The sequence below is a fragment of the Diceros bicornis genome, chromosome 6 (genome assembly GCF_020826845.1).
Source record: "Diceros bicornis minor isolate mBicDic1 chromosome 6, mDicBic1.mat.cur, whole genome shotgun sequence".
Lineage (NCBI taxonomy): Eukaryota > Metazoa > Chordata > Mammalia > Perissodactyla > Rhinocerotidae > Diceros > Diceros bicornis.
Window position 1 is genome coordinate 23,015,636 of NC_080745.1, and position 19,793 is coordinate 23,035,428.

Below are 19,793 nucleotides of genomic sequence, written 5' to 3' on the forward strand. Positions count from 1 at the left end.
TGATTTTGTCTGAATTCAGATGGTAAGATTTGTCTGATAATGAGATTTTGAGCCTCCCTCAGACCCCTCTCCCTTTTTTCATTTGCCCGTTATGCTTTTGTCTATCCTGTTATTTTCAACCTCTCTGAGACACTCTTTCATAGGTGCATCTCCTCTAAATAATAAATGCTTGGATTTTGCTTTCTTAGCCACTCTGAGTCTTTTTTCCTTTAATAGGTAAGTTAAAGACATTTACATTTATAGATATTACCCTTATATTTGGTCCCAGTTTTGCATCATGTTTTCTGTTTTGCTTGTTTCTTTCATGTTTTAAAAATCTTTTACTCTGTGGTCTGAGTTTTCTTTATTTTGTTTCATGCATCTTCTGGTAATTTGGAAGGATTCTCGTTTTTGGTTTTGGAGTTACCTTTTTAACTTTAACATTTTAATTTAATCTTTTCTTTAGACATTGTCTATTGATTCCTCACTATGAACAGGATTGAAAATAGTTTATTTTCAATTCTTTTTATTTCTTTTCTCCCTTTACCACCCAATTTTACCTGATAAGTTTATTTTTCTTAAGATTCACTTTTATATCTTTATATATATTTATACATCTATTACTTGAGGTATCAGAATTAATATGTTTTTACCTCTTATCGTCTCTCCTTTTTCTTTTGCTAATTTTAGTTAGTTATATCATTTTTACCTTCATGGAGTTGATATTATTTACGTTCTGTTGTATAAACATAAGCCATAAATTTGTTTTGACCTTATTCATACTAGATGGACTCAATGCTGACTGGAGTTTTCTTTGTCATAGTTTCTCAATTCATTTTTTGGTTAACTGAAGTTCATCCTTTAGTAATCTGTCTCAAGAAAAGTCGTATAAATGATGTTTTCTGAGTTCTTATGTGTTGTTTTTGCCTTTATGCTTGAATGACACTTGAGTTAAGATGTAAAAGAGAGGTTAAGTTTCAGCTTTGGTGCATGGAGTCTGCAGCCATTCTGCTGGTTTGAACCTGGCTCTGCTCCTCAGCACATGGACAATTGACTTGACCTCTCTCTGCCTGTTTTTTCGTTTGTAAAATGGGGATAATTATAGCTCCTATCTCAAAGAGTTGTTTTGTGGACTAAAGGGTTAATAGTTATAAATGCTTATAATAGTGCCTAGCCTAAAGAGATTAGTCAATGGAAGCCGTTACTATCTGTTACAAAATTCTCAGAGCCACCATAATAGCAGCAAAAACTTACATTGCTCTTTCCCATAGGACTTTGTAAGCACAAATTCCATCAAATTGTCACATTATATAATTCTGAAGAAAATTCTGAGGCCAATCTAATATTTTCCCTTTATAGGTGACTTTATTTTTTGCTAGGTTGTCCGAAGATTCTTCATCTTTGAAGTTTGATAACTTTACTAGACTCTGTCTCTTTTTAAAAGCACTTTTATTTTAAGATATAGCACTCATAGAGAAAATGCATAAAACATATATATGTAGACAGTTTAATGAATTATTATAAAATCATGATCCAGGCACAGATGCAGAACATTTTCATATCCCAGAAGCCCTCTGAGTACCCTTCATAATCAAAACTTTCTCAGTCTAAATTACTTCTTTCAGAATTGGTAAACACTCCAAGGGAAAATCAAACCTCAAAATCTAAACTAATTCTTCACTATCACACGAAAGTGGTCACATACCTTTAAGAATATATTTTGGTTTGTTTTTATGGTTTTTTTTTTTTTTTTTTTTGGTGAGGCAAATTAGTCCTGAGCTAACATCTGTTGCCAACCCCCTTTTTGCTGAGAAAGATTGGCCCTGGGCTAACATCCGTGCCCATCTTCCTCTACTTCATAGTGGGATGCCTGCCACAGCATGGCTTGACAAGTGGTGCGTAGGTTTGTGCCCAGGATCTGAACCTGTGAACCCCGGGCCGCTGAAGTGGAGTGCGTGAACTTAACTACTATGCCCCTGGGCCAGCCTTTTATGTGTTTTCTTTTTAATTGCTTTATTGAGATATAATTTACATACCACACAATTCACACATTTAAAGTGTACAGTTCAGTAGTGTTTAGTGTGTTCATGAAGTTGTGCAACCATCACCACTATCTAATTTTACAACATTTTATCACCCTGAAAAGAATCCGCATACCCATTACCAATCATTCCTCATTACTTGATCTACCTATAGCCCCAGGTAATCCCTAATCCACTTTCTGTCTCTATAGATTTACCTATTCTGGACATTTCATATAAATGAGATCATACAATATGTGGTCTTCTGTCACTGGCTTCTTTCACTTAGTATAATGTTTTCAAGGTTCATCCATGTTATAGCATTATGAGTACTTCATTACTTTTTATTGTCAAATAATATTGTATGGATATACCACATTTAATTTATCCATTCATCAATTGGTGGGCCTTTGGTTTGTTTCCTTTTTTCGGCTATTATGAATAATCCTGCTATGAACGCTTATGTACAAGTTTTATGAGGATATATGTTTTCATTTATCTTCAGTATATACCTAGGAGTGGAATAGATGGGTGATATGTTTAACGCCTAATTTTTGAGGAATTGCCAGCTTTTTCCAAAGCAGCTGCACCATTTTAAATTCCCACCAGTAGTGTATGAGTGTTACAGTTTCTGCACATTCTTACCAACACTTGTTCTTGACTGCTCACAGCTTTTAAGGCTCACCTCTTCCAGTATTGCTTTTCCCCAATCTGGGCAATACGATTAGAAAGACTAGGTGGTCCCTCCTTTGGCAGGAGATTCAAACCACACAAGCCTCTGCTTATGTGTACCGTCACCCTGGCCCCACTCCCTAACTACAATAGAAACCCAATGCATTCACCTTTCTTCACTCTTTCAAGCTCTTTGCAGACTTGCTTGGGAGACCTTCCCTGCTTTCTCCAGAAAACCTCATTATATAAGTAATAAAATTTTTCATATTCTCTTAGCGTTTGTGTGGTATCATCAGTCTTGACATCCAAACCGAATGCTAGATGGCGGTTGATGCTGCCTATACAGGATATCTACAACATGTTGTTGTTCAAGACTTCTATTTCTTTCTTGATCTTCTGCCCAGTTCTATCCATCATTGAATGTGGGCTGTTGAAATCTCCAGCTATTATTGTTGAATTGTCTATTTCTCCCTTCAACTCTCAGTTTTTGTTTCATACGTTATGGGCTCTGTTGTTAGGTGTATATATGTTTATAATTATTATATCTTCTTAATAAATTAATCCTTTATCATTATAAAATGTTTGTCTTTTTATTAGTGACAATTTTTTTCTCAAGATCTATTTTGTCTGGTATTAGTATAGTCACTCCAACTCTTTTTGTTTGCCTGTTATATCTTTTTTGACTCTTTTCACTTTTTGTTTCTTTGAATTTGAGGTATATGTTTTATAGCAACCTATCACTTGATCATGCCTTTTAATTCATTCTGCCAATCTTTGCCTTTTGATTTCAATGTTTAGTGTATTTGCATTTAGTGAAATTACTGATAAGGTAGGATTTATATCTGCCATCTTGATATTTGTTTTTATATGTCCTATGTCTTGTTTGTGTCCCTATGCCTCCATTACTGCTTCCTTTATTGCTAAATGGCTATTTTCTAGTGTTCCATTTTGATTTCCTTATTGTTTCTTTTACTGTATTTTAAATTTAATTTCTTGATGGTTGCCCTAGGGCTAATAATCAGCAACTTAAAACAATCTAATTCAAATTAGTATTAACTTAATTTCAATATTATTCAAAAACTTGGTTCCAATATAACCGTTCTCTCACACTTTCTTTGTTCTATTCTTTTCATAAAAATTACATTTTTATAGGGGGCCAGCCTGGTGGCATAGCGGTTAAGTTAGCATGCTCTGCTTCGGTGGCCTGGGGTTCGCAGGTTTGGATCCTGGGTGTGGACCAATGCACCACTTGTCAAGCCATGTTGTGGCGGCGTCCCTTATAAAGTAGAGGAAGATGGGCACGGATGTTAACTCAGGGCCAATCTTCCTCAGCAAAAAGAAGAGTATTGGCAACGGATGTTAGCTCAGGGCTAATCTTCCTCTCACACACACACACACACACACACAAATTACATTGTTATATATCATAAACTTTTCAACACAGTTTTGTAATTCTTGCTTTATACAGTTGTCTTTTAAAACAGATACGAGAATAAAGGTGTTATAAACAAAAATATATTTATACTTTTTAAATATTTACCTGTATAGTTACCTTTACTGGTGCCATTTATTTCTCTGTGTGGATTTGAGTTATTGTCTAGTGTCCTTTCGTTTCAGCCTAAAGGACACCCTTTTATATTTCTTCAGGGCAGGTCACTGAGCTTGTGATGGAGTAGGGATGGGAATAGCACCTGATAAAATGTTGCAGACCCCACTGTCTTACCTAAGTTCAATAGTTTCTCTTGGATAGATGATTTGCAGTTTAATCCACGGCTTTGGTTAATTTCCAGGATTCTGAAGTGATTGATTTTTAGTTGCTTTGCCTGTATTTTCGCTGTTTTTGTGGGAGAGTGAGTATACTAAGATCCTTACTCTGTAATTGCAGATGTCAATTGCCCTAGGATCTATCTTAATGTTATTTATTTAATTTTTTTGTCATTTTGAGGATGGGAGTATGATGCACCCTTTTAATGTTTAGGCAAAGTCCTTTTTTATTTCTGAAAAGTTCTTTATAATTTAGAATACACCTTGAGTTCCATTATTTCTATTCTGTTCTTCAGGGACACTAATTTGTTTAGAAGTTTAAGAAAAAATAATTTTAAAAAATAATAATAGTCACCCACAAAACACATACACAATACATACTGACCTTCACAAGACATGAATAAACTAATCAGGTGAAAAGTAGAACCGTCACTGAGGGGAAGCTTTCTGGAATATTGAATTCACTCTCTGTTTTCTTGCTTTGTAATGCCAGCAATGTACTGCATTTTACTGTATTTGAAGCAGTGTTCTGGTGCCCCCTAGTGCTACAAGTGAGTAAAGGCCACTCTGCTTTTTTTTTCTCTTCTCCTCCTTCATAGTCGTCATCATCGTCGTCGTCTTCTAATAATTAATGAAAATAATAATAATGACGATGATTGGTGTTTTCTACTTCAAAATTGACTGTTTGAGTTATAATATGCAGTTAAAATAACCAAAAAATGTTATTTATATTATATGTTTACTCTTAGGCAGAACTAAGCATATTTGGGAAAACCTCAGATTGTCTTGGAGTAAAGAATTTTCTACATATTAGGAGTTTCCCCTAAACACAGTCTTATTGTCCTTATTTACATACTTTTTTGTGCCTACTGATTGAGGATTAGCCTACCTTTTATCTGTTCCCTCCAAATTCTTTATGTTATGCTCTGTGAAATCCCTATGTCATTATCAATAATCTTTGCTTTACCTCCAATTCCTACACAATAGAATAATACCTACCCCATGCCTACTTCTCTGTACTGCTTCTCCACATGTGTCCTCCGCGTTCTGACATTATCCTCTCTACTGTGTAATTATACCTCCATTAGAAATACATCACTTTATGTTTCTGACTCCTTTAAAAAAAGGTTATGCATTTACGACTTTCAAGGTCATATAAGGAAAGTTTGAATAATAAGACATAATCCATCCAAAAGAAACTAAGAAAGAGAATAGAAGCAGAACTAACTGAAAATCATTGGTAAGATGATATGATTAAACCCAAATATATTAATAATTTCATTAAATGTAAGCAGACTAAGTATCTCAATTATAAGGCAAAGATTATAAGACTAAGTAAAAATCAAAATCTAACTATATGCTGCTTGTAAGAGATAAACCTAGAGCATAAGGATACAGAAAAGTTGAAAGTAAAATGATGCAAAAAGATATGCCATACAAACCATAACCCGAAGAAAGCTGGTGTGACTAAATTGACATCAGAAAAAATTGAAATAAAGCAAAAAAAAAAAATTACTAGAGGGACTCTGCATGATTCTAAAAGATTCATTTCTTCAGGAAGATATAAAAAATTTTAATTGGATATACCTAATAACATGGTGTGTATATGTAATGGATATATATGTTTTCATAGATATATATTACATGTTTTTATGTATGATGGTTTTCTAATAATCTTTTACTTCTCATTTAATTCTAAAGAACATACTCTGACTTCAATTATTTTAAATTTATTGAGGTTTGATTTATGGTAAAGAATATGGTCAATTTTGTAAATACTTTGTAAATGTGTGTGGTGTGTGTTTGTATTTGACAGAATATAAAAAGAAATAGACACACCTCTGTCAGTAACTAATAGAAAAGCAGATGAAAAATCAGTAAGGATGTAGAAAATTTGAACAAATGATGATCAGATTTAATCAATGGACATTTATAGAACACTGCATCTTAAAAGTGCAGAACATAAAAACATTTACAAAACTGACCACATTCTCTGTCATAAGTCAAGTCTTAACAAGTGATTGAAATCATTTAGAGTGTGTTCTCTGGAATCAAATGAGAAATCATAGATTTTCATAAAATGCTCATGTGTCTATCCTATCTAGAGGCAATATATTTCTAAATAACTAGTGGGTTAAAGGAATCCCAATGGAAATTAGAAAATATTTTTAACTGAACAATAAAAAAAATATCAAAAAATTTTAGAGTGCAACTAATGCCATGCTTAGTGGAAAATTTATAGGCTCAACTGTATATATTGGGGAGGGGGAGGCAAAAAAACAAAGAGCCAAGCGTCCATCTGAAGATGTTAGAAAAAGAAGAACAAATTAAACTCAAATACAACAGAAGAGAGGAAAACAAAGATAAGAACATAGATTAACAAAATAGAAAACAAAACTTTGATAGAGAAGATCAGCGAAGTCAAAAATTTGGTCTTTGAAAAGACTAATAAAAGTGATAAATCCCTGACGAGTGATCATGAAAAAGAGGGCAAAAATAACCAATTTTAGGAATGAAAAGGTGTACATCACTGCGTATCTTACAGACATTTAAAAAAAATCACAAGAGGATAGTATGAACAATTTTATGCCAATAAAAGTAGAAAATTTAGATAAGATGGGCAAATTCTTAAAAAAAAGACAATTTACCAAAGATTCAAAAGAAATGACACATCCAAATAGACCTAAAATTGTTAAAGATACTGCATTCAAAATCCATCTTGATGCTTCATCTGGGTTGGCTATTCTCCAGGCCTGCTGTTTTGTGAACAGGGAATTCTTTTTTATTTTCTCATTCTCTTTTTCAGTAGCTTGTTCTCTGGGTCCCATGATTGTCTCTTCTTGGTATATTTACTCCTCTTTTTTTTTTTTTGTGAGAAGGACCAGCCCTGAGCTAACATCCAACGCTAATCCTCCTCTTTTTTGCTGAGGAAGACTGGCCCTGGGCTAACATCCGTGCCCATCTTCCGCTACTTTATATGGTACGCCGCCAGAGCATGGCTTAACAAGCGGTACGTCGGTGCGTGCCCGGGATCCGAACTGGCGAACCCCAGACTGCTGCAGCGGAGTGTGCACACTTAACTGCTTGTGCCACCAGGCCGGCCCCCTTTACTCCTTTTGATGAAGGATATTTTCCAGTAGCTCTGAGAATGGCTATACAAGAGTGTAGCAGATATTTGTGGTGCCCTGCAACACATAGATGAGGCCTGCTCTTAAATACTTAATTGATTCTTGGACGTTAAACCTACCTTGAATTCCTAGAATGAATCCTACTTGATCATGATATATAATCCTTTTTATATATTGTTTTATTCAGACTGCCAATATTTTGTTGAGGATTTTTGCTTTTGTTATAGAGGAATAACTAATGGTCTGTAGTTTTCTTTTCTTGTCATGTCTTCATCTGTTTTTGGTATCAGGGAAATACTTGCCTCATAGAATGAGTTAACAAGTTTTCTCCCTTCTCTATTTTCTGAAAGTGCTTGTATATCATAATCGCAAGCTCTGTGGTTGTGATTCACAAGAGATTCACAAGATTGTATATCACAATCACAAGCCAAAATTCTCTTCTACTTTCCAATTGCTCCTCTTTAATATTAGCCTGTAATTTTATGTTTTTAATCAATGCAATATTCCATCAAATCTCACAGAGAATATTAATTCTAATTTTTAAAGACCTCTCTTGTTTTCTTCATGTGTTCTATTTTAGTGGGGGCCTTTTTCTGAGAGTGGTTAGCTTTTGAACTTTTAATTATGCTGACAATTTTTAATTTTGATATTTTGCTCATATTTATAAATGAGGTTCTTTAAATTAATGAGGATGAATAGCTAGCATTACCTCTGTGAGAGATTTTATCAATCACTATTTCATTTCTCTAGCAGGTACAACTTCTTCCACTTTCCCACACTCACAGCCCTCTGGGAGTCCAAAGAGTATTTCATCCAGAATAGTTAGTGAGCAAGAATGGGCCTGCAGTCCAGCTACTCACTGGGGCCGATGGTCTAAAAGCAGATTGACAGATGAGGGCTCTCTCTTGAGCAACATGGATCCTTGAGCAGCAAAATTACCTCTTTACTAGTCTCAGTGGGCAGACCACACCAGGTAAAGGCTGGTGTGGATACTTTAACAGCCATTCCCTGTCCAGGGCTCTAAACTACTTCTATTTGTTCACTAGGGCCTGTTCTTTGGCATAACCATATCTTCATCCTCTGCTGAAACAAGCTGAAGGATGTCTGTGTCAATTTAGAGTTGTAGTTGACAGAGGGAAGTAGTGAAAGAGGCTTTGGAAAGCTAAGCACATTAGGGATTTTACTGCTCTGCAAAGCTATGTTATTCACCCAACCCCACTGTTTATATTGTGGTGACTCAAACATAGCTGAAACACTGCCCTCTCTGTAGCCCACGTCTGCGGCTGCTAGACAAACATACTTTACTTAGCAAGAAATTCCTACCAAATGAAGCTTGGATATGCCTCTGGACATGAAGGGGTGCTGTTCCAGTTCCCATATTATTTCAATATTTCAATCCCAATTATTTCCACTTCCATAATATTGCAATTTTCACATTGCTTCTCTCACCCCTAGCTAATTGGATCATGGTACACACTGGGCTTCAACAAATAATGTGCAATAATTCTACATAGAAAATTATAAAATGTTATTGAGAGATCTTAATAAATGAAGAGATACATCTTGTTCATCAACAGAAAAGCTCAATATTGAAAAGATGTCAATTCTCTCAAAATTGACTAGTAGATTTAGTTGTAATCCCAAACAAAATCCCATCAATTTGTGTGTGTGTGTGTGTGTGTGTGTGTGTAGATATGTTGACATTTCTTGACTTGCTGAGGAAAAGCATCAGCAAAGGCAGAAAAGCGTGCAGCAACACGGGATGTGCAAAGAAATATAAGCAGTTTGGGTTTCCAGAGATGAGGCTGGAGGGATTAGATGATGGCAAGACTTCAAGGGCACTTAACTGTTTTTGTTTTTTTCTGAGTGTGATGGAAAGAATTTTAAGAAGGGATAATCTGGTCAGATTTACATTTTATACAAATCACTTTGGCTTCTCCTTCACCTGCTCTGATCTGTATTACAGGTAACTACATTTCCCAGGCTTCCTTGCACTGTGGCCTCTAGGAAGGTTTGGCCAATGGAAGGGACAGGTAGGAGATAGGAAGGCTGGAGAAGAGAAGTCAGGGTATTCATGTGTGCTGCCCCACAGTCACCTTCCTGTGGTATCTCCTGTGGCAGCTGCATGTCTTTCAGGTTCCAACTGTCTCCAGCAGCTCCACTGTGACTCTGTCTCCTGCTGCTGATTCTTGGCTTTTAGGTTCTGACAATACTACCTCCTCTCATTGTTCCTCCAGTCCTAGGAGTCTTGCTTCTGCTTTTGCTAATCTCTGGTTATTCATCATCCCTTGTTTACTTCCTCAGCTTTTCCATTTCCTGTATAAAATTATCTCTGTTTGAAAGCCAGAGTTGCTTTTTTTTTTGGTTGGACCTTAATTGAGATAGAGGGTTAAGTTGGAGATATGAATACCCATTAGGAGCCACTGCAATAGTTCAAGTGAGAAATCCTGAGGACTTGACTTAAAGCAGTGGTAGTAGGAACACAGCAAAGCATATCTAGTTAGTAATCATTTGGAGATAAAATTGATAGGACTTAGTGATTGACCAGATATGGTGGTAAGAGAGAGGAGGATGAAAGAGAGGAGGAATCTAGGATAGCTTCCGGGTTCTAAATGATTGGGTGGATTGTAGAGATCCAAAATACAGAAGGTACAATAGGAGAAATAACAATAAGGGAGAAGCCAATGAGTACATATTTGAACATGTTGAGGGCCTGGAGATGGGAAGCGCCCAAGTGGATATAAATCTGAAGTTCAGAAAAGAAGTCAGGGCTGAATATAGAGATTTCAGAGTCATTAACATATACATAATAATTAAAGCCAGCACAACAGATTAAGACCATGCCAGGAAAAACAGAGTAGTTGAGAAGAAACATGTTTAATTTTTCCCCATATTAAAAGCCAATCAGTCAAAAGGAAAACTTCGTTGACCTTGTACCTGCATTTAGATCACATCTACCTTTATGGCCTCTAAGGAGTAGCTTATTTTGGCTGCCACTACTTCTTCACTAATGTTCACTTTTTAAAAAATACAATGCAATTAGCTGTCTGCCCACGTCACCATCTTCAATCCTTGAAGCTTCTGTGGCATAGGTCACTCCTAACGACAACTTTCAGTCTTTGTATTTGGCCTCTTCTATGGCCCTTGACACTATTAGCCATTTCCTTTTGGAATTGCTTTTTCCCTGTGTAGTTAGTTGGTGGTAACAGGCTCACCTTGATCTCCTCCTCTCCTTCCTCTTTTTCTCCTGCTTGTGCCTTAAATCCTTGTGATCCGCAGTCCTCATGTCTCCTTACTCCGCATTCTTTCCCAGGAGATTGCCATTCTCTTTCATGGGACTATGTGCTGATTTCTCCCAAGTCTATATCTCTATTTCAGACACCTCTCCTAACTAACTTCCAGAACCATACTCATCCTGCCTCGACCTCCCAAAGTCCCCAGGCAACTCACATTCAGTGTAGTAATTTTTTTCTGCTAAACAGCCTATATTCCATAAGTTGATTAATTTTACAGCATACTCACCCCAACCCAAAACGGAAAGTTACCTTATTCTTTTACCTCTACACTGAATTGGTTTCTAAGGCCTAAGTCCTATTTAATCCCTCAACATCATGTCTATTCCTACTGCTTCAGGTATTCAACGATTCTCTCTGCGCTATTGTTCAGGTCATATCCATGCTTAAAGCCTTTCAATGCCCATCCACTGCCTAGGATAAGGTCTGAAGAACTTCATATGACCCACAAAACTGACCCTCTGCTTATCTCTCTCATTAAGTTTCCTACTCTTCCGTTTCCTCTCTTCCCAGTCCTATCTTCTAGGTATATTAGACTATACTGACATTTTCCCCAAATTGCCATGTTTCTCTGTCCTCACATTTATCTGCTTAGAGAGCTAATATTTAGCCTTAAGACCCAGTTCTCTGGGTTTCATTGACACCACCCCTCTTCCATAGACTTGAACATGTCTCCTCTTCAGTGCCTCAGCTCTCACATATATCTGTGTATGTTGGTTCACAACCTCGTGAATTCCCCGGGAGAAATTTGAAACTGGCTCCTGTACATGGAGTGCAAGGAAGGACTAAAGAACAAGGCAGACCATTCTACATTGATAGGTGGCAGTTCTAGTAAGTAAGGAAACTTGCATACGAGGCTTGTCTTGGGCGGCCGCAAGATGAGTAGATAGCTCTGCACCCATCTGCCAGAATCTTAAGAGTTTATATAGAAGCCTTAACAAGGTTCAGTCATGTATACAGTCCAGATGCTCTCAATAACACGTTACACTCTAAAGGCTGCGTCCTTGAAGTGGGTCCTAGTGCGAGAATGGTGGGAGGAATGTACATTCCAAGCACAGGGGAGGGGGTAAAGGAGCCTCTGATTGCCAGGATCCAGCTCTTGGGTCAACTGGTGGTCACGTCCTCTCAGTGACCTCCTCCAACAGTATACATATATACAATCCTATTATAGCACACAGCACATTTTATTGCAAGTCTTTGTTGATTTGCTTGTTTCCTCTTGTAGTCTGTGAACTCTGTCATGGTAGGACTACATTTTATTTATATTTGCTTTGTCAGTCCTCAGCAAAATGCCTGGCACACAGAAAGTGCTCAATAAATATTTGATGAATCAGACACAAATGGATAAGGTCACTCCCTGAGTGCAGGAATGGACCTGTTGCATGGCCATTCCTCCTGAACCCATGAAAGTGATCTTTTAGTGTGGGTCTTTCTTGTGGAGTTGATTGATTGACTGATTGATTCATTACACATTTATAGAGCACCTGGTAGGTTTCAAGCATTGAGGTCATAGAAAAACAATCATCCTCTGTGTCTTTGAGAAAATTATTCTTCCAATACAGAAAGCAGCATTATTACAATTTGGTTAGTCATTCCTGCAGATGAATGCAGAGTAGATTAAAGAATGGTTAAGGCTGAAGGTATACACACCAATGTGAGACATTTGCTGTAACCTAGTGGACTTTCATGTCTGGACCTGCTCCTCAGGATGGACCTCCTGCTATCTCATATCAGCATAGGAAGGCTGGCATGCCTTTACTGGGACTAACTAAGGCAGCCATGAGCAAATGCTGCTGGGGACCAGAGCGTGGCCAGGGCACATACAGGTGCACATATCAGAGAAGAGGTGCTTAGGACAGATGAGGTAAGCATGATGCAGGAAACGCATGTTTGGGATCATGCAGCCTTCTAATTCTTGTTCTTCCCAAAGGCCCTAACTCCCACAGGGCTTCCTCTGTTCATTCTTAAGGAAGACAAGTTCCCTTATATCTCCTCCCTTTCCAAAACCCACTCTCTTCAAGAATCTGAAACTCGTTTACTTTAAGTTATTACTTACTAATACTGAGGGCTTCCTTTCCTCATTCTAAAGAAGATGAGTTCCTCTTGATCTCTTCCCTGTCCAAAACCTGCTTTCAGAAGAGAATCTGAAGTTTATCTACTATAAATTATAACATATTATAAAAGCTGAAAGATTATTAGTTCAGTGATACCTTCTAGTGGGTCTTCCTATCTAAACAGTAAGGAAGACTTGGACTATTGTTCTAAATAGCTGGTTGATGTCTCGGATTATGTTCTAGAAAATATATAAAAAGACAAGTAGCCTAACTGAGGATCCTGAAATTATTCCCGGAAGATAAAGAATTATTCATTATCCGCCAAGTTGGACAACAGGGGGAGGAGGAGAAAAGGTCAAGGAGGAAAAAAGGTAGGTGCCAAAGGCTCAGGTGGAGCTTAGACTAGTAGAATGTCTGGGATCATCAGTTAATTAAGGAGAATGAAGCTGTGCAGGCAGTGTGCAGGGGAAGAAAGTCCATTACGTGATGTGTGACAGGATCTTGAGTTACATAAATATTTTGGTGCAGGAGGCAAAAAAGGAGAAGGCAAAGGAACATGTCCTGGTTTGTCTCTTCTCCATGAGCAGATCTTTGATTTTTAAGCCTTTCACGCCCCTTAATTGGAGGACTGGGCGAAAAGGAGGGGGTTGCCGGCAGAGGCAAAAGAAATAGACTGGAGGGACTCACAGAAATCCTTCTCACCCCTCAAGGAAGGCCTGTGGAAGAACTCGGGGCGGGCGCTGGGAGGAGCCTCTGGAGCATCTTCTGAGCAGCCGCCTCTGAGCACCATGGGAAAGTCCTTCTTCCCTCGGACATGGCGCCCACCTGCCCGGCAGCAGCAGCCGGTTCCGGCGCCGCGGTTCGCGGGTCTGGGCGGAAAAGCAACTCGAGCTTCAGCCGTGGGGTGGAAGGAGGGGGAGGGGGAGGCGGCGGCGGCGGCGGCGGCGGCGGTGGCGCCGCCCGAAGGCCCGGGTATTAAAGCCGAGGACGTCCGGGGACCCGGCAGCGGCGGGCAGCGTGCAGCGCGGCGCGCACTGGCCCCTGGACGCAGCAGGCATGGTGTCCCAGGTGCTGCAGCTGCTCCGGCAGGGCGTGTGGGCCGCGCTCACAGGGGGCTGGTACCACGACCCGGAGCAGAGCAAGTTCACCAACAGCTGCCACCTCTACCTGTGGCTGTTCCTGCTGCTGCTGCCCCTGGCTCTGCACCTGGTGAGTGGGGAGATTCAAGCCCTGGGGAGTCGTGGGGATGGAGGGAAGAGGGAAGAAAGCAACCAAAACCTGCGTGTCTGCCTCATGATGGAAAGGATTGGCAGTGATTTTTAAGAGGTGGGATGGGGAGGGTCTTCAGGAATTTGAGACAGAGAAAGTACAGGGAAGAGGGGACCGGCGACCCACTGGCAGGAAAAGAAGTAGAAGGGACTTTGGGGGCTCTGGGACTCATTAAGAATTGATGCTGGCTGTTAGGATGAGTCAGACTCTGCCTGTCACTGGGGAATGTCAAACCTGTTTTGTAGATGGACAACCCTAGGCCTCTTGGCTGGGTAGCTTGGGATTATATTTGGTATAAGATACTGTGCATGATAGCCAAAAGGCAAAATGAAATGTTAAAAGCAAAGATCTTTTTCCCCCTCTCCACTCTTCCTGTTTTGCTTTGAGAAGGCGGGTTCAATGATCAATTACTCAACTTGCAATTTCTTCACAACTGTGTAAAGAAATGTGTAGAAAGATATAATAATGGGTAAATATAATGTAGTTTATGCTAAGCAAAGTATTACAGAACCTTGTTGAGTGCTTGCTAGATAACCACACAGATGACCTTCCTAGGTAAATTAAATATATCTAATTGAAACAATGATTAACCTTATTTGAAAAGCTGTGTAGGTAAGGTGCTCCATGTCTTATTAAACTTTATGTGCCAAGAATCTAATTTTGATATGTCTATTGAGGGACTTTATTCCTAAAACATGATTTGATCATGTTCTCCACAGCAAAAATCTTCAATGAGTTTGCACGGCTGATGGATTCCAAGTTTGACATTAGAGGTTGTCTATGATTTGGCTCCTGTTTACTCTCTTTCTGGCAGGTTATCCAGAGGATCAGAATTCTGTCTCTGAAGTCAGGCTGCCTAGGTTAAATTTGGGGTCCACCTCCAGTTCTATGACCTTGGGGAAGTTACTTACCTTATCTGATTTTTCGTTTCCTTATCTGTAAAATGAGAAAAGTAATACTACCAGATGTACAGGGTTGTTTTGGGGCTTAAATGAGATACTGCATGTAAAGCCATCCATCTGTCCAGCTTGGCCTGGGATTGGACTCAGACCTGGTTTAAATTTCTGTTTTGCTACTTAGCTGTTTGACCTGATATTTGACCCATCTAAACATTAGTTTTCTAACTCAGTCTTGGTTCTTCTGCTTACTCGTTGTGTGAGGTTCAACAAGCTTCAGCTTCCTGGGATGTAAAGCAAGATGATAGTACCTCCCTTACAGGGTAAATATGAGGATTGAATGAATTAATGAATAGTTGAATGAATGAATGAAAGTACTTCCCAGTACCTGGCACATAGTGACTGCTCAATATGAACTGGCCTTTTTTTTTTTTTTTTCTTTCTCATCATTCGCTTGCCAAAATCTCTCCATCCTTCAAAGCTCAATGAAGATGAAATGGCCGTCTCTGTCTAGGCATCCCTGATTCCATTCAGCTGGAATTAATTTCTCTCTTGCCCTTATACCATTCCGTATTTACTGTTAGTACTACAGCATATTTTGAATTCTGCCTTGTACTTAGTTGTTGAAATATGTATTTTACCTCTACTCCTGGATCATGAGCTTTCTGGGGACTTGGCTTTTGATTTTGTTGATTCATCTTGGTTTTCCTTGTTGTACCTTGCAGAGTGCTCTGCGTTTGGTTAACGATGATCTCATATGTAATAAACTAGTGGAAATAAAATCAACCTGCATCTCTTTCCTTTCCAACCAGCTTTGTGTTGTCTACTTCACTACATATTTTGAGTATTTCCTGATAATGAAAGCAATATATATTCCACTTCTAATCCCACTCCTCAGCAACAGCCACATTAACATTTAGTGTATGTTCCTGCAGATGTTTTTTCTATGCATATGGGCTCATTTTTACATACTCTTTTTAAGATTTGATGTATGAATATGATCAGACTCCTTCTACCTAATTATGCTTTATTCAGTAGCTTGATTCTACCTTATGCTTGTAAATAGGAAATTGTCCTTAGTTAAGTTCCTCTTTAATGATATTCTGAAATAATTTTTGGCTAAATCTCAAGAATTTAGAAAGTAAAAAACGAATACCTTAAATAATTTTACTCTTACATTGGATTTTTTGAATCAAACCAGTTCTACCAAAATTTTTATATCTTTATGCCAGTGTCCTTCAACTATTATAGATTAATTTTATATGAGTACATTTATTGTTAAGCTGCTTTTTAATATGTAGCCTATCGTATCAAAAACATGCAGGTTATCCTTTTCTTGCTCTGGTCTTCTGGTCTCCGAAAGTGACCTTACAAATAAAAGATCCTCCTTCCGCAACTGAGGGTTCTGTTCTCTAGGTCTTGATGCTTAAATATATTTTTCTGTACTTCAGTGCTGCCTATGATCATGCACATCTTTTTAGTTTGTTCCACTTACAAGAACTTGGTCCAAAAACGATACCTGGCTGCTCACTGATAGCAGGGGCTTATTTGAAGTTCTGTTTTTTAAGGGACTTTTATAAGAGACCCTGAACTTTTCTGTTTTTTGCACAGTTTGAGCTTAAACATGTTTAATCAAGACAGTTCCACCGTAGGAAGAATCCACCTTTTAATTTAACAGGGACTTTGAATATGTAAACTAAAATTTTATTATTAATTATTGATGCAAATTTGTCTCTAAGCCCTAGGGTTTACTTAGGTCTAGTTGATAATGTGGAAAGTAGGTCATTTATTAGCATTTATAAATTATTTTTGAGAAATGCTCAAAAATACACAACTAAAAACAGTAAGCCAATTTGGATAACTTGTAAAGAGTTTTACTTTGATTTCTTATCAACCTAATTTTCTTTTGGACAAACTGAAAGATGCATTTGTCATCAGAGATATTTAAACTTTTCATTTATTCCATGTGTTCTTGTGCTTGTTCTTTTGAGATGACTAACAGAGATTCATGTCAAGCTTTAGAGCAGGAGCACCCCGGGCATGCTTCTGACCCTGTAGAAGTTCTGACAACACCAGCTAGTGTCAAAAGACGTTCCTGCTCTCCCACTTACCAATTGTGTGACCTTGTGCAAGTCATTTTACTTCTTTAGGCCTCAGTTTTATCGTCTGCAAAATGAGGATAATGGGTTTCATTTTATAGATTTATCAACAGAGGTCCAGAGGGAGTAGGGTATTTGCCGAAGGCTATCTAGATAATAGGTGGTCAAATTCAGAATTTTAGCTGAGGTCCTGTTGTATCCAAGTCTTTGCCCTTTCCACAACACTGTGCTGCCTGACCTGGTACAGACGATAGCATTTGAACCCCTGAAACAGCGACCCACGTAAAGTGGAATTCTGATTATCCTAGTGGCAGTGTGGTCAACTGAGCAGAGGAAGACTTGAGTAGTGGAAAAAATGGGGTGGACCTTTCACATTCTTCTGATCCTGTGCAGGGCAACCCTGTATATGATTTTCACACAGAAAGCCTGTCTTTTATTTTATGGCTATAGCTTGGTTTCATTTCATTTTAGCCAGACTTGCTCGGTTTCCAGTTCTGCTTTTTGATCTAGCCTGGGAGACTTTCTTTGATAAGAACCACTTCACTTCTAATTGCCATAGTTATAATCCAATGGGATTACCTGTCACGTGCTAGTATAGCCCCAGACATTTAGTAAGCACTCTGCACATACTGACTGTCATTATTACACCTCGTTGGTGCCTCTCCTGTTCTAGTCGGTAGCCATTCCCCATTTGGGTACATAACTGTTTTTCCTTAGGTTATGCATTTCTTTGGCCACCCCTCCATCTGCCTCCACTTTTAACATATAAGTTGTCTTTTTGTGAATGATGGAGAAGTGGTCTGTCCAAAAAGGCACCCTTTCCTGGCCCAGGACTTGGGGCCTAGACTTCAGCCATCATTTGACTCTGTCCACTGGAGGCCTTTGTGCAGGATACAACCTGCACAACCTTACATAGCAGGCCTGGAGGAGTCCACTTGATTGTTGTTGCTTTGTTGGACTGCCTGACGTGTTGCTGTTCCCAAAAGGCTACCTCCCATCCTGGTCAGTCCTAGCATTTGCATTCAGTTTCTTCCGAAGAAAAGCTTTTTCTGCTGTTGAATCACTTGGTCCATACTTTCTCTCCTTTGACTCCCAGGAGCTTGTTATCTGGTCCTTCCACCCTTAGGGGCCTTATTTATTCTCACGCCGAGATGTATGATCCTTTGCTCTTTCTCTATAACTCACTGGAATGTCTGAACTTCCTTCCTCCTGTCCTCAGCTGCCTGAAACAGAGTGGGGTTTCAGGTGAAGAGGCTGCAGTTTGGGGGTGCTTAAAGCCATTCTTCCCTGGGCCCTGGGCCTCCGAGAGAGGTGCAGACCCCCGCCTTCTAGATTTGGGTGGAATGCCATCCCATGCAGTTGTCTTCAGAATTCTGCTGCTCCAGATGGCTGTTTGGACTGCCTCTGCAAAGGGCTTGGCTCTCCTGGTGTGAGCGCTTTCACTAGCCATGTCACCCATCCCACGGGCATCACAGGGCAGTCGTCTGCAGTCTTTCCAAGTTAATATCCCTTTCTTGAGTGGCGATTGCCAGCCTTCTGCAGAAATCCTCCTGCATATATTTAGACACATGGACGTCTGCACGCAGGCTGTGTTTTTGTGTCTGTGGTAAGAGAACCACCTGCCTTTTCCGGGATGTTGGTCTCTGGAGCACCCTCCAAAAATCGTGCCTTTTTAAAAAAAGTTTTTTCTTTCTGTTCTAGTATTGCAGTTCATGACTAATTTTCTGGTGGTTAAATTTATGTCTCCCACCCCACCCCCACTTCTCTTAGGGCTTGTTGAGATGTCTCCCAGTTAGTGACTAGTTATATTTGGATGCTGCTCTCCTTAGATAGACGGTCATTTTTTCCAGTTGCATTGTCTGGTACTGTAATACCCTTGGTGTTATTTCTTTTCCATGGAAGTTGATCTTATCAGATGATTATTATTTTCTGATTTTAACCATTTGGTCTCTCAGATGATTACTTTTTTTTTTTTTTCTTTTTTGATGAGGAAGACCAGCCCTGAGCTAACATCTGTTGCCAATCCTCCTCTTTTTGCTGATGACGACTGGCTCTGGGCTAACATCTGTGCCCATCTTCCTCTACTTTATATGGGATGCTGCCACAGCATGGCTTGACAAGCGCAGGGTCTGTGCTGGGGATCCGAACCTGCGAACCCCAGGCCACCAAAGCGGAGTGGGCGAACTTAACCACTATGCCACTGGGCCAGCCCCGCAGATGATTACTTTTAAATATTACCGAACCTTATTTCCATTTTATCCACTCTAAATCTGCTTCCTTTTTCCTATGGAAGAAAAAAATGCACTAGTTCTTAATGGTATTCAGATTTTTCCCTTTTTTTTTTTCCCTGATGGATTTTTCCCCTTTAACTTTTATAATTATATTTATTATTATTATTTTTTACTATATATAACTGGAATCGGTAATAATAACAGCCAGCGTTCACTGAGCATGTGTAAGGCAGGCACTGTTGTAAGAACTTTGCATGAACTAAACCGTCTCATCATCACAACCACCCAGAGGGGCACTATCATTATTCCCACTTTACACTTGATGAAATTGGCATGGAGAGGTTGGTTAATATGCTTAAGGATGCACAGCTAGTCATGACCTAACCA

General features: G+C 39.0%; 1 protein-coding gene across 1 annotated transcript in view; it reads left to right on the forward strand.

Annotated features, from left to right (window-relative positions):
- The first annotated feature begins 13,918 nt into the window (after positions 1-13,918).
- Positions 13,919-19,793, forward strand: part of PCNX2 (pecanex 2) — a 295,490-nt gene continuing 289,615 nt past the window's right edge. The window contains exon 1 of the mRNA XM_058543013.1: positions 13,919-14,120. Coding sequence (XP_058398996.1) covers positions 13,968-14,120 — 153 coding nt within the window. The 5' untranslated portion in view covers positions 13,919-13,967. The remainder of the gene's footprint in view (positions 14,121-19,793) is intronic.